This window comes from Choloepus didactylus, chromosome 8 (genome assembly GCF_015220235.1).
Source record: "Choloepus didactylus isolate mChoDid1 chromosome 8, mChoDid1.pri, whole genome shotgun sequence".
Classification (NCBI taxonomy): domain Eukaryota; kingdom Metazoa; phylum Chordata; class Mammalia; order Pilosa; family Megalonychidae; genus Choloepus; species Choloepus didactylus.
The window spans coordinates 58,758,418-58,772,128 of record NC_051314.1 but is presented as its reverse complement, the minus strand read 5'-3'; the positions used below and the strand labels follow the sequence as shown (position 1 = coordinate 58,772,128).

At 37.4% G+C, this 13,711-nt stretch overlaps 1 protein-coding gene across 1 annotated transcript in view; it reads left to right on the top strand.

The window, feature by feature from the left end:
• The window catches only part of TRHDE (thyrotropin releasing hormone degrading enzyme), a 427,626-nt gene that overhangs the window by 10,379 nt on the left and 403,536 nt on the right, over nt 1-13,711 (top strand). The window contains exon 2 of the mRNA XM_037846765.1: nt 2,136-2,409. Within this exon, the coding sequence (XP_037702693.1) occupies nt 2,136-2,409 (274 nt within the window). The remainder of the gene's footprint in view (nt 1-2,135; nt 2,410-13,711) is intronic.

Genomic DNA, 13,711 nt, shown 5'->3' with positions numbered 1-13,711 from the left:
ATTAAGCAAAAACTACATTACTATCAGCAGCAAATAATAAGGAAAAATATTACCACGATGCTGGCAAATTTGGAAGGAAGAACTTTTATTACCTACAGCTGAAATAAAATATTGTTTATAAATTATGGCTAAAATTAATTTTACTGGTTTGGGGATATAATTAGCTTTTACTCAGAGACAAGAATTGTGAGTTTTAGACCCAACTTTACACTAATTGCCTGTGTAACTTAGGACAAATCACCTAACTACTGGATCTACTTTTTCATCTGAAAATTTAGGAGAGCTGGACTGTTTGTCTCTGATTCCTTCCAACTTTAACCTTTTATTTGTATGACTATGCAAATGTAAGTTTGAATATATTTATAATTAATTCTTCTTTCCCACACATTATCTCACTTTATCATCTTGACAGTTTTGTAAGCAAAGCCTATGGAAAATGCTCAGGTAGGTGGGTGACTTACCCAAGCTGATATGTAGCAGCCTAGAGCTATTTCCAAGATAACTCTCAAAAAACCCTCTCTGTAGGAATAAACATACAATTAATCCTAGGAATATCTTATTTTTCTCTATTTCAAGCCTAAGCTTTTAAAAAAGTAGGCTTTCAATGATAAATATAAGCTCCATAATTTAAAAATGGTATAAACATTTATTCCTCATGGTTTGAGCCAGAGATAGCCAATGAAATTCAATGTGCATGTCAACCCTATTGACTGGTTGTAGCCGCCTGAAAGTGCTTGTGCTGAGAATAATTTTGAAGCTAAGTTTGGGCTCAGTGGGAAAGCATGCCATGTTAGATTAGCCATGTCTACCATGGGTAATGGAGATGAGAGTATTTGGGAAAAGAGCTTTTTAAAGATTCTGCTTCGGAACTCAACAATGCTTTAAAAAGAGTCTTATATTGACTTGTCTTATATCAAATTTTTTAACTAGTGATCTTTTTAACATTTTCACTAATTTTTGTCATGAAATTTTTCATGAATAATGACCTGTTTTTTAAAAAAATTACAAGGGTAATTTTAAAGTACTTAATTTGAGTATTTTTCATTTGTAACCATGAATCATGAGAGAATGTAGAGTTTACTTCCAGTTAAGAGTTTTAATGAGAGGTAGCTTGACCTGAAAACTTGAGGATGTTAAATACACATATATATTTAATATAATATATTTAATATATTTATTAAATGTAATATATTTATTAAATATAATATATTCAATATATTTATTAAATATCATATATATTTAATATATATTTATGTATATTATATATAATATATATTTGATAAATTTAATATAATTATATAAATATTTAATATATTTAATATATATTATATATTATATATTATGAGTAGCAAAAACCAAACATACATTATCTGTGTAATAAACAGAAACATAATCATAGTGCCCTAGGAAAGGTTGAAGATAGCAGCAGCTGCAATTTCTTGACTGCCTGCTTGGTGCTATAAACAGTGATAGGTACTTTACATCCTTTTTTAATTTTTATTTTTCTCAGCTTTACAGTACCTTTGGAGATAGGCTTGGGTATTTGCTTTTTAAACAATAAGGAACCACACCTTAGGGAAGTTTAGTAATTGCCCAAGATGATATGGCTAAGAAAGGCCTGAAACCAGGATTCACTCAGGTTTTGTCCGGCTTAACAAAACCAGAATATGTCTTCTTGAAATTTGAGGGCACAAATGATTCCCAGTGATGGTCTATGTTCTATGCACATCCAAGGCCAAGTTTGGATTTTGGTTTCACTCTCTCCATACCTTGTACAACTGCAGGGTAGAAAGTGAGGTACACCAAAAATGAGAATTTTTATTTTCTGATATTTGCCAATGTGATGTCAATGAGTTGTTTTTCTGTAGAATGTAATGTTTCATTTACAAGCACTGCTCTGGGTTGAGAGAATGTACTTTAATTGAGACAGAAACTTCCCTGAAGAACTTTTATTGTTGGGGAAATACATAATATATGAATTGAGCTTTTGTGCTGTTTATGCACTTAATTTGGTTCAGAAAAAAAATCTTGCAGTTTGGCAGAAATATATTCTTTTATCTGCAGAAGCATGTAATGTGGCCATAACTTTACTCAAGCCATAAATGTAATTGAGAATGTCATTTTCTTTTTTCCAGATTCCTTGGTGTTACTCAATTTTCGCCTACTCATGCCAGAAAAGCATTTCCTTGTTTTGATGAGCCAATCTACAAGGCTACTTTCAAAATCAGCATCAAGCATCAAGCAACTTATTTATCTTTATCTAATATGCCAGTGGAAACTTCCGTGTTTGAGGAAGATGGATGGGTTACAGATCACTTTTCGCAGACCCCTCTCATGTCTACATACTACTTAGCCTGGGCAATTTGCAACTTCACATACAGAGAAACTGCCACCAAAAGTGGGGTCGTAGTAAGTATTTTAAGCTTAATGATGATTTTGGGTAATGTACACTCAGTAAAGTAACCTGATGGATTAACAGTGATTCATTTCTAACCTCTCCACATTATACAACTGAATCTTTTCTTTACCCCAAATGTCAAAGGGTCAGAGAAGAACCTCTCTTCTATCTCAGCCCTTGATTCCTTTAACTTCCCCATTCCCTTCCCTAGTGTCTTCCCCTTTCTCCCCACCACCCCTGCATCTCTTCTTCCAGCCCCTCTTCTGGGTATCTTTGGAGCAGCTTTTGTCTGTTTTGGGGTAATTGCCTGTTTTGATTTATGACTAGGGCAAACTGCCTCCTTTAAAATTGTGAAAGATTTCAAATATATGGAATATGTGGAGAAAAGTATAATAAGCTCCATACACCTAGTAAGCAGTTCTAAACATTTTATCATCTTTCCTTTAGTCTAATTTAATTTTTGAGAAAATAAAACATAATAGAGTTAAAGCCCTCTGTGTACCCCTCCCTGATCTCATTGCCTTGCCCTATCCCTTAGAGATAAGTGCTCTCCAGAATTTGGTGTTTGCCATCTCCATGTATATTATACAATTATTAAATATGTATATGTCTATTTACAACACATAGCATGCTTCAAACTCTTATGTAAGTGGATTTACATTATAGATATCATTTTTCAACTTATTTCGATATCATTTTGCAACTTATTTCATTTGATTTTTTTGCTTAAGATTATGTTTTTATGATTAATCTGAATAGAATGGTTGAATGAATATATCTTAATTTTCCTGTTCTCCTGTAGATGTACATTTTAATTTTTCTGATTTTCAACTATTAACAATAATGCTTTAGTCAATATTTTTGTACCTAAGTTCTTCTGCCGTGTGCTAGAATTTCTGTACGGTATAAAGCTTTTAGCCCATTAACCCCCAAGTGTATAGGACTGTATTCCTTAGGTGAGGGTGAAAGAATCACCTTGATTCTCTTTGATAGCTACCATTTGTAAAACCTTGGTGTTTAGATCCTTTTAACATGCTATTGCATTGCATTAGTCAGGCTAGGCTAGGCCATGCCGAGTTAACAACCAGGGCCCTCCGCATTTCAATGGCTTAAAAGATAAATATAAACTTATTTTAACTTTCTTGTCAACCTTAAAGCAGTGTATTATGATTCTGTTTTTCTAAATGATTAGAGTAAATAGAGATTAAGTAACTTGCCCAGTGTCAAAAAGTAAGCAACTGGTAGAGCCAAAACTATGTTAGTCTGAACCCAAATTTTGGGCTTTTCCTGCTATGCCTGTTGAGCTCTTAGTTAACCATTTCACTTATGTGTCTGTAAAAGAATTCATGTGGTGATTCTCCCCATTCAATGGCTATCACGTTCAGTGCTGCTTGAACACAACAAGAGAGGTGATTAGAAATCTGTATTATTCTGTTTGAAGTTCATAGCTTTATAATAACATAACTTTTGAAAAATAGGTTTGGCTAAAAAATTTTCTGTTACTTATAATTTAAATCACTGTGAAACCTGTTTAAAAACTAAAATCTGCTGCATACAAAATTTATGTCATTATTGGAGAACTGTGTATAGTGAATTCATCTCCATAATCTTTCAAATAATGTCCTAAATGCTATGCCTGCTGGCTGTAGAGGACTAACAGCCTTTTACTCTTTTGGACTCTTTAAAATCTTGAATTCTTCCGATGTTTGCTGATGTCTCCTATATACATTTTAAGGCTGTATTCATTGGACCATACACAGAAAAAGAACACCATGACATCTCACTCCCTCTTACATTTTCAAAAGTTGATGATTGACTTGCTGTGGGTCAGTTAGCATAGGGTATACTGGAAATGCTTTTTCCTAGTATGTTTTCTTTAAAGTATATTAGAAGTGTTTTCAGCCATACACAATTGTGTTTATTGCTAAGTGACCTTTGTTTAAAGGCAAATCAACTCCAATTATTTACATACGATTTTTTATTAGAGTTAAGAATTTAAGTAATTAGTAAACATTTTAAACTTTCTAGCTAATAGTTGTATATAGAAAAGATAAAACATCTTTCAGAGAATATCAAAAGGGAAACTGAAATGAAATTTTAGGTTGTATAATCTAAGAGTACTAAAATCAGTAAAAAGGAAAACAAAATTGCCATAGGGAGCTCTTATTTATCAACTGTGGAAATATAGTTTAAAACCTGACTCTCTTTTTCTGTCACCCCTTGGAAATCCAATCTATTTTCTTTCCACTGCCTTTCCCTTTTATTATTGGGAGCACATGGGAATGACATTTCTCAACCCTTAACAGCTGGAAGGAGTGGAAATTTGACTTTAGAATCTTGGGTGTAGGATGGTCATGTGAAATCCAGATAGTCATTTCAGATCAAAAACTGAAGCTGTTTCCTTTGGGATATGAGAGAGGATTTCCAGTAGCATCTTTCCAATGCACAGCTGAATTGCAGCAGTGCCTCAAGAGAGCATTTCTGAGGTTTGATCGGTATCATTAGCAATATATGTTTATTAAGCTACCTACATTTTGCAAGGCACTGTCCTAGGTAATTAGAAAGATAAAAGGCAGCCTAACATCTCTCCAGTATAGAGATTGAAAATGCAGCCTTCAAACTGAATCTAAGACTGCAGATATGTTTTGTTTACCCATTGCTAAAATGGCCTAACATTTTTCTCTAATTAGTTGTCAACACTTAGAAGTTGGGAGATTGTACATAAAATTATTTATTTCTGGCTCCCCTTTAAAAATTAGAAAATCTGCTAACACTGGGACCACATTCCCATTTGGCAATATTTGTTCATTCATTTATTCCTTTAGAAGTTATTTATAGCATATGCATTGTGTGTCAAACACTGTTCTAGGCTTTGGCGATATAGCAGGGAACAAAGCACACAACATTCCTGCTTTCAGTGAACTTGTGAACTTGCATTCTAATGAGGAGGAAGAGACAATAAATAAGTGTCTAGTATGTCACATGATGCTAAATACGCTGAAGAAAATTGGTACACTAGAGTTCAGCAGTGGCTGGTCCATTTACATGGGGCGCTTGCTTCCCAGTTTAACTTAATTCAGATCACTCTCATCCTTTTGCACCTAGTCCACTTTACTGTTGTATATTACGCACTTTGATCCTGTAGGTATTTTGATTTTCAACCCTTGTCTAGGGTCATAATTCAGAAGGGGAGTCAAGGGATGTGCATAGGAAAAGCAATGAATTAACTAATAGTGAATTAGTGACAATAGCATTTACAATTTGTCAAGTGCAGGTTGTAGTAAATAAGCTCAAGACAGTTTGGAGAAGGAAGAAATTGCTGTGGGTTGGAGTTTAGGGAACTCTTTCATGGAGGAGATAGGATTTAGTATGGCCTGACTGATGGTTTGGTCTTAGAGACACAGATGATGTGTGCATAGTATTCTATCTAAGTAGGGGAAATGTTATGAGAAGAGACACAGAGGCAGGGATATCTATGAGAGATGGTGTAATATCCTGGTTATAAAGATGGTTTTTAGAATCAGATAGCCCTGTTTCCAAATGCTTCTGTGTGACCGCCATTGTTCAACATCCGTTTATCCCAGTTTTATTGTTTGGAAACTGAAAGTATGAATTCTTCCTCTACATTGTTGTTCTGGTTACTATTCTGACATAATAAACCACCTCAAAACTTAGTGGCATAAAACAACCATTTCTTTATTCTCACAGTTTCCATGGGTCATGGATTTGGACAGGGCACAGTGGGGACAAATTGTCTCTGCTCAAGGATGTCCGGAGCCTCGGATGGGGAGACTTGACGGTTGGGGGGGCATGACTCGACAACTGGAGGCCAGAGTCATCTGGAGGGACCTTCACTCAAGTGTTTGGTGGTTGGTGCTGGCAGTCTGTTGGCACCTTACCTGGGGCTGTTGCCGGGAGCACCTACATCTGGTCTCTCCATGTGGTTTGGGCTTCCTCAAGGCATGGTGGTCTCTGGGTCGCTGGACTTCTTACACCATAGCTCAGGGCTCCAATGGTGAGCATCCCAAAATAACTGGGTAGAAGCTTATGGCCTTTTCTGACTTATACTCAGATGTCAAATGCTGTCACTTCCACTGCATTCTCATAATTACAAGTGAGTCAGTAAGGATGGCCAGTTACAATAGAAGAGGACATAGACTATCTTTTGATGGAAGGAGTGTAAAGAATTTATGGACCTGTTTTAAAATCAACAGTCTTCTCTCTGGCCATAAATTATTTGCCTTTATCCCACAGACAGAATGACAGAATACACTCACCCCTTAAGGAAAACCACCAGTAGGTTTCATCCCATTATAGCATCAGGCTCAAGTTTGAGGTCCAGGATGTCATCATCTAATTTAGGTGCAGGTATGGATGAGTCTGGGTTTGGTTTCTTGGGCATGGTTTGTCTCATTATGAAAATCCATTAACTAAATAGACATGTTATCTATCCCCTTCATACTCAACATGCAGTGGTGGGACAGGCATATGAATACTGCAGCAGACATTCCCATTCAAGAAATGGAGAAAAATGGGAAGAAACAGCAGTTTCTGGCCCATAGCAATTCTGAAATCCAGTTGAGCACATGTTACCTTGTGAGTTGTTCTACCTTAGCTTCATCCTCTGGGCTCTTGCTTTTGCCCTTTAAGTCATCCTTTCATTTCCAGTTAACATGTACTTTGTGTTTGCAATTGAACAACCTTCTCAATCTGCTTCCTACTAGTAAAAGGTTAGGGGTCTAAAGGATTATTTCTCTTTTGCATTATCTCTATGGCTTTAAGTCCTAGAAGATATAATTATGAAACAATTGCAACCTTCTTGTGTATCATATTCTATCCACTTCATTAGGTAAAACTATACTCACAGATCTTTAGAGATGAGCCTTTCTGTACCTCAAGGGCTTGTGGAATAATGCCCTTAAGATTCTCAGATGCCCCATTGTTTAACAGAGAGGGTTTATAAGGCATGCCATTAAGAAACCAGAAATCCTTTTGTCTCTTCAAAAAGGTCTAAAGAATTTTAGAGATGTTAACAAAGTTATACCCTTGGCTTCATCTTTAGACCATGGTTTTTTGTTGATGTTGTTTTGTTTTTGATGGTGTCTTGGATTTAATTTTTCTATTAGATTCTCTGTTATCTAGAGAGGCTGGGAAGGAGAAACAGTTTTAATTTCAAATTCAGCAAGTCCTACTTCTTCTATGTTTATAGATATATTTTATATTTCCCCCAAATTTTGCTTAAAAATGTATAGTTAGTTCTTAAGTTCATCTCTCTTCTTTTGCATTTTTCATGGTTGGCGAGAAGAAGCCAGGTGGCGCTTTCAATATTATGCCTGGATATAGTCTTAGCTTGAAAATATAGTTCAATACTTATATTTCTCATTTTCCATGGTATTACAGGCAATAGTGTTACCAAACTTGCTGCCACCACATAAAAAAAGGTCCCTTTTCCTTCAGCTTCCCATGACATGGCATTATTATCTTTCATGTCCTCACCAACACCTTCCCCAAGGCCTATAAAACTTTTGCTAGTGATCTCCTCAAGGCCCTTCCAGCTTTTTCCCACAGTCAGTCCCAAAGCCAATGCAACATGATTTAGGCTTTGGTTATGGCAGTGTCCTACTTATAGGTAACTTACAGGTTTCAGTTGATATTGTTAAATAAATTAAGATATTGCTAAAACTTAATGATACAGGAATAACCATTTTATTATGCTCATGTATTCAGTGGGTCAGGAATTTGGACAGTACATGGTGGGGAGCAACCTGTCTTTGCTCCACAGTATCTGGGGCCTCTGCTGGGGATGCTTGATGCCTCAGGGTGCCTTGATAGCTGGAGGTCAGAAGCACCTGGAGGCGTCTTCACCCAAGTGTCTTTATCTGATGTTGACTGTTGTCTGGACCTCAGCTGGGTCTCTCAGTGGGGGAATCTAAATATGGTTTCTCCTTATAGCTTGAATTTCCTTATACATGGTGGCCCCATAGTGGTTCGATGTGTTATCTGGTGACTCAGGCCTGCAAAGCTGAGTGTACCAAGAGGTTTACACCTCCTCTCTGTCCCATTATAAATGATGGCACAGAATTGTATCAGTCACCATCTTTTATTTTTCTAGCAAGGCGTAAAGAAGCTACGTTGTCTTTTCTGACCTAACCTGAGAAGTTAAATAGTCTCACTTTTGCTGCATTCTGTTAGTTATCAGCTAGACACTAAGATTGCCCAGGTTCTAGGGAAGAGAATATAGACGTCATCTCTCAATGGGAGTTGGACAAAGAATTTGCAGACATATTTTAAAACCACCACCATTGCTATAATATTGTAAGAGATAATGTATATAAAATCATAGGCACAGTGCCCAGCATGTAATAGCCACTCTGATGAAGATAATTAAATTAACAATATACTCAGAAGTCATATAAGAAAGTAATGATATGTAAGCCTGAGAAATAGAAGGAAATTAGATTGTGGAGAGGACTGATGCTGGTTAAAATATAAGATTTTATTCAGTAAGCAGTAAGAGCCTCTGGACATTTTAAAGCTGGACACATGACATGTATAATTTTTATAATCTGCCTGGCAAAAGCTTGCAAAATTTGTGGACATGAGGAGAGACTGGAAGGAAGGAAACAGGGTGCATTTAGGTAAGAAACTCTGGACTAGGATAGTTATAATTGACATGGATAGAAGAATATTGATTTAGAAAGATATAAAAGACATTTTAAAGAAAGAATCAGTAAGGCTGGGCAAGAGACAAGAAGTAGGAAAAGCAAAAATTTAGGGATGCAGAAGAGCAAAAAGTCAAGAAAGACTTTAAGGCTTAACGTAGTAACAGTTTTCTAGTTTTGTCTTGCAGGTTCACTGTGTGTTCTGAACTGGCTATAGCCACCAATGAGGGTTTTCATTCTCCCTAGTCAATTCCTTAGAGGCATAACCTACTCTGCCCAGGTAATTTCTGTTCATTCCTTTATGCTGGTTATATGGAATTATATAAGTCAGCAATCTTTTATTAGCAAGTAACAAAAACTCAATTTCAGCTCAGATGAAAAGGAAAATTTATTAGAAAGAGACTGAGGTATCTCGTGGAGTCACAGGTCAGGGAGGGACTTGGGGCTTGGAGCTCTGTGGGGAACTCAGGAATCCTCTTTCAGGTTCTTGCCAGTGCGTCTTCTGCTTCCTCCTCTACCGGTGGACAGGCTTCATGTGTCCTCATATGGTGGAATATGGCTGCAAAAGGTTCCCAAGTTTTACATATTTCTGTGCAGTCCCCAGGAGCAAAAGTGGCCTTTATAAATTCCCAAGTACATGGGAAATGAATTGATTGCCTGGCATGAATCGAGTGATCGTCTCGATCTATGTCTGGAGGGTGTGTGTGTGAGGCCACCTTATGGCAACATGGTGTCTTCTGCTATGACCTTGTGGATGAGAGTTTGTGTTGCAAAAAAGAGAATTTCTAAAAAAGGGATGCTTGCAGAAGACCACTACTAGTGCCCAAAGTATACTTTTTAGGTTTGTTGTGGACTGACCACAATAGGAAGGATACACTGAGATTTCAAAGTGGTGTATATGTACATATACCCAAACCCAGGGAAGTGCAGATGTACGTATATATGTAATGCACATTTCTGATGCTTAGGCTCCTAGTGAAGATATTCTTTATTCACATTTAAAACACAGAATTATTATTCTGTATTATTTCGTGCTGAAAAAATTGAGGTCTCATTTTAACAAGAGAAGTAGAGGAGTGTAGTTTAACTTACTCTAAGCATATTTTCCAGTTTTCAAAATAAGTGTTAAAAAAGGAGTCCTGCTGTCATTAGATATTCTGAATAGATTGCATTTCAAATATAATAATGTCTCAGAGAGAAACAAAAATAAATACTAACAAGAGTTGGATTATCATCTTTTTAAGAATGCAAGCACAGGTTTCCTGACCCCCCAGAGAGTTAGTCATCTTGCTCCTCACTACTTTTAGAATACTTTGTACGCTCATCTCTCTTAGCCATTATCCTGCTGTCCATTGTCCTTTCTCACTGGTCTCTTTGTCCTTCTACATTGTGAACTCTTTGAAGGCAAACACCATGTATTACTCATCTTTATACGTTCAGTAGTTTGTATTGTGTGTAGAGAATGACAGATAATCAGTGGAAATCCATGGGATTTCTGAATGAGTGAATTCCCTTCAGAGAAGTCACAGTGTCAGGGACTTCTGAAATTTTTTTTGATTAGGTTAATATGGAGGGCATGAAAATTCATGAGAGGTAATTTTGACCAATATTGAAATATGAATAGCAGATGTGGTAACGCAGATATCATTACTTTTCAGGAACTCTGTGGGAAGATATAGGTGAAGATTTGTTAAGGAGAGCTAAGTACTGAAGGGGGAAGTGTTACTGCCAAACAGGCAACTGAGTCCAGTGCAGGAAGATCCAGTTCAGGGGAAGAGAAATTGGGTGGTTCTTTAAAACTGAAATATCAGGAACTATTCCTGTTTTCTATTCAGAAAACAGAATCCCTCAATGTTGATAGTGGGCTGGTGATAGCTGGGCTTGTTGGCCAAGTAGGCTTGGGCTGGCTGGAGGTGGTCTGTTGCCATGTGGGTTTCTGCCGTGGCTTGTGGCATCCAGCCTGCCTCTGCTGCATGACAGATGTGCCAGAGTCGGGCTTGGGTCACCCTTCAGGTCTGCACTAGTGTCAGCAGGCTGGACGGCCAGAGCAGGGTTTACTGGAGTCCAAGGGTTTGAGAAACTAAAAAGAAAAAGAATATAATTTTGATCAATTTCAAAAAATTTCCCTAATGTTATGGGAACAGAGGGAATAGGTTCTATTAAGTACTGGATTGTACAACATAGTGATTGTAGACTATGCTTTCAAGAGTGTGCTAGGTAAGGGAAGAGATAAGAGAATATATTTCTGCAGAGCCTAGAGCATGTGAGTTTTAGATTTTGGCAGAGGTGAATCTACAAAAAGAGAACACAAAAGTTTCCAGATAGCAGCAAAGAATTACTTACTTGGTGTTTAATGGTGGCTTGCCTTTCTAGGAGAAATATCCAGCACTCTTTTGCGCCTTTCTGCAAGTTTTAGGAAACCAGAAATAGGAATAGAGAATGGAGATGTGGGGACATTCAACCTGAAGGATTGACAAGATGCATGTGGCCAGCAGTCAAGATGGTAAGACATCTAGAGCTACAACCAAGGTATTGTTGAAATCATTCAACAAGTGAATGCACAGTGTGGTGATAGTCATGGAGATAGTCCTCCCAGTGATCCTCCCAATGGATTGGGAGGGGTTTAGGAATAGAAGTCACCATGAGACTAAAAAGTGTGTTCAGTTGGATGGAATGATCAAGTGGATGGGGTGGGGAAAGATGATGTGTGATAGAAAGGAGAGTTTCAGATTTCAGAATGAGTTAGAGGAATTTTAAACCTGCTATGAAAAGTTGGATGGATGAAGGGGAAGGAAAATAAAATCATGGAATGAGCAGATGTAAGGAAACTGTGAGTCTGGATTGGAACAAACATCAAAAATGTTGATGGGAATCCTCGAGAATGCTGGCAGAAACGTTGAAGAAGTGCAGCAGTATTATCTGGAGGCCTAGATTAGTAAGGAAGAAGATTAGTGAATGCCATGTACTTTAAAAGAGGATAGTTTTTCATGGAAATGGAGGAACAGTTGTGTAAAGCAGCAATGGTAGGAACTAGGACTATGCTCATCCTTCTTTCTGGCTCTGGACATGAATGAGAGCTGATCTAAAATAGGCATGAAAATGTGAGCAGAAGTAGTGGCAATCAGGGGTTGTGTAAAGGATAAGAGCTGTTAATAATAAGAAATACTTATGCAAGGGTGGAATGGTGGACTGGAGGGGCATGTTAACAACAAAAGAGGGGGAAGACAGGATTTAGCTAATGGAGGAGCTAATAGAACTACTCAGCCCCAAGGTTTCTATTGGGATGTTGGTGTAATGGAGTGTGCTCAGCAAATCGCCATCCCTTAGTGGCTGGCCTGGCTTGGTGATGAGCCATAATAGGTTTTGTTATATAATCCACAGTTTATCAACTGCCCTGAGGTTTAAGAGTCTACATATTGAAGATTCTAATAGAAAGCTAAAGGAAACAAACCAACCCACAAAAGAATTCAGTGTAGAGTATTCATGGTTATATGTTTATATGTGATAATGTATGTGATAGATGGCTTGGCACATAGCCAGGTTCATTTCTCTCTCGGTAGAGAAGAGGAAGATAACTCTGGCTGGGATCCTTTTTACCCTCAGTCTTCCAGGTAGGATTTTGGGTGACTGCTAAGGAGGCTACCAGTTCAGTTGTCTCTTAGATATCATCCTGGCATTTCTAGAGTAAAGAAATAGTATGTAACCTAATAATCTAAAGTTTGCTTTTACTTTCTTTGCTGATTCCTTTCCTTCTAATTACAGATTTATTATTATTATTATCTGATCTTCTTTTTCCCTTTTTCTTCAAATTCATTAGAACTTTTAGTTTAAAGGACTGTTTTGGCAAAGCCTTTAGTATCAAAAAGAGGTAGAGGGTTGTGTAATGTTGAGGAGGGTGTGCTGAGAGATGAGGTTAGAAATCTATGCAGCGTAAGATCCTGAAGGGATCTGTGTGTCATGTTAGGGAGTTTGCCTTTTATCCTTCAGGCAGAGAGGAACCACTAAATGATTTGGAGCCTGGGACAGCTTCCGATCATCATATCAGGAGTTTTCTGTAGAAGCATGTGTATAGTATATAATGTCTTATCACCTTTGTTAAGTCTCTTAGGCCATTTTCTCCACTCTTCACCTGACTGGGATCTGTTTTCTTGCTTGGTTGAGGCTGTCTTGCTGGTCTGGGCTCAACTTTCCTGAGGATCAAGGAATAGGCATTAAGCAGACTAAGGGGCAAGGAAGTAGAGTTGCTTAGATCACAGCTGGCATGAAAAAGTAGTAACTTCTCATCTGGTCTGAGCTACAAAATATTCTGCAGTCCAGAGAAAAATCTCTGGGTAATCGTGCAATAAGGTTCTATAGCATAAGACCAAATCGTATCCTAAAGGTTGATATTACTCAGGTTAAAATGATTCTTACAGGATTTGATGTCTAATTTCAGAAAGACTAACCAGGATATTTGGCTGAGAGATGTTAATATTTCTGGGGTGGAACTTGCAGGAGATAAAGAGGAAAATTCTTTGCTGAAAAATTAACTATTATCTTCTTGAAAGGCCTCTCTATTCAGATGGATAAGTAAAGCTGAATATTCCATATGGAATAAGACTTCAGAAGTACTGGTAGTACTGCCTGTCCTCAGCCACTGACACCTACTAAT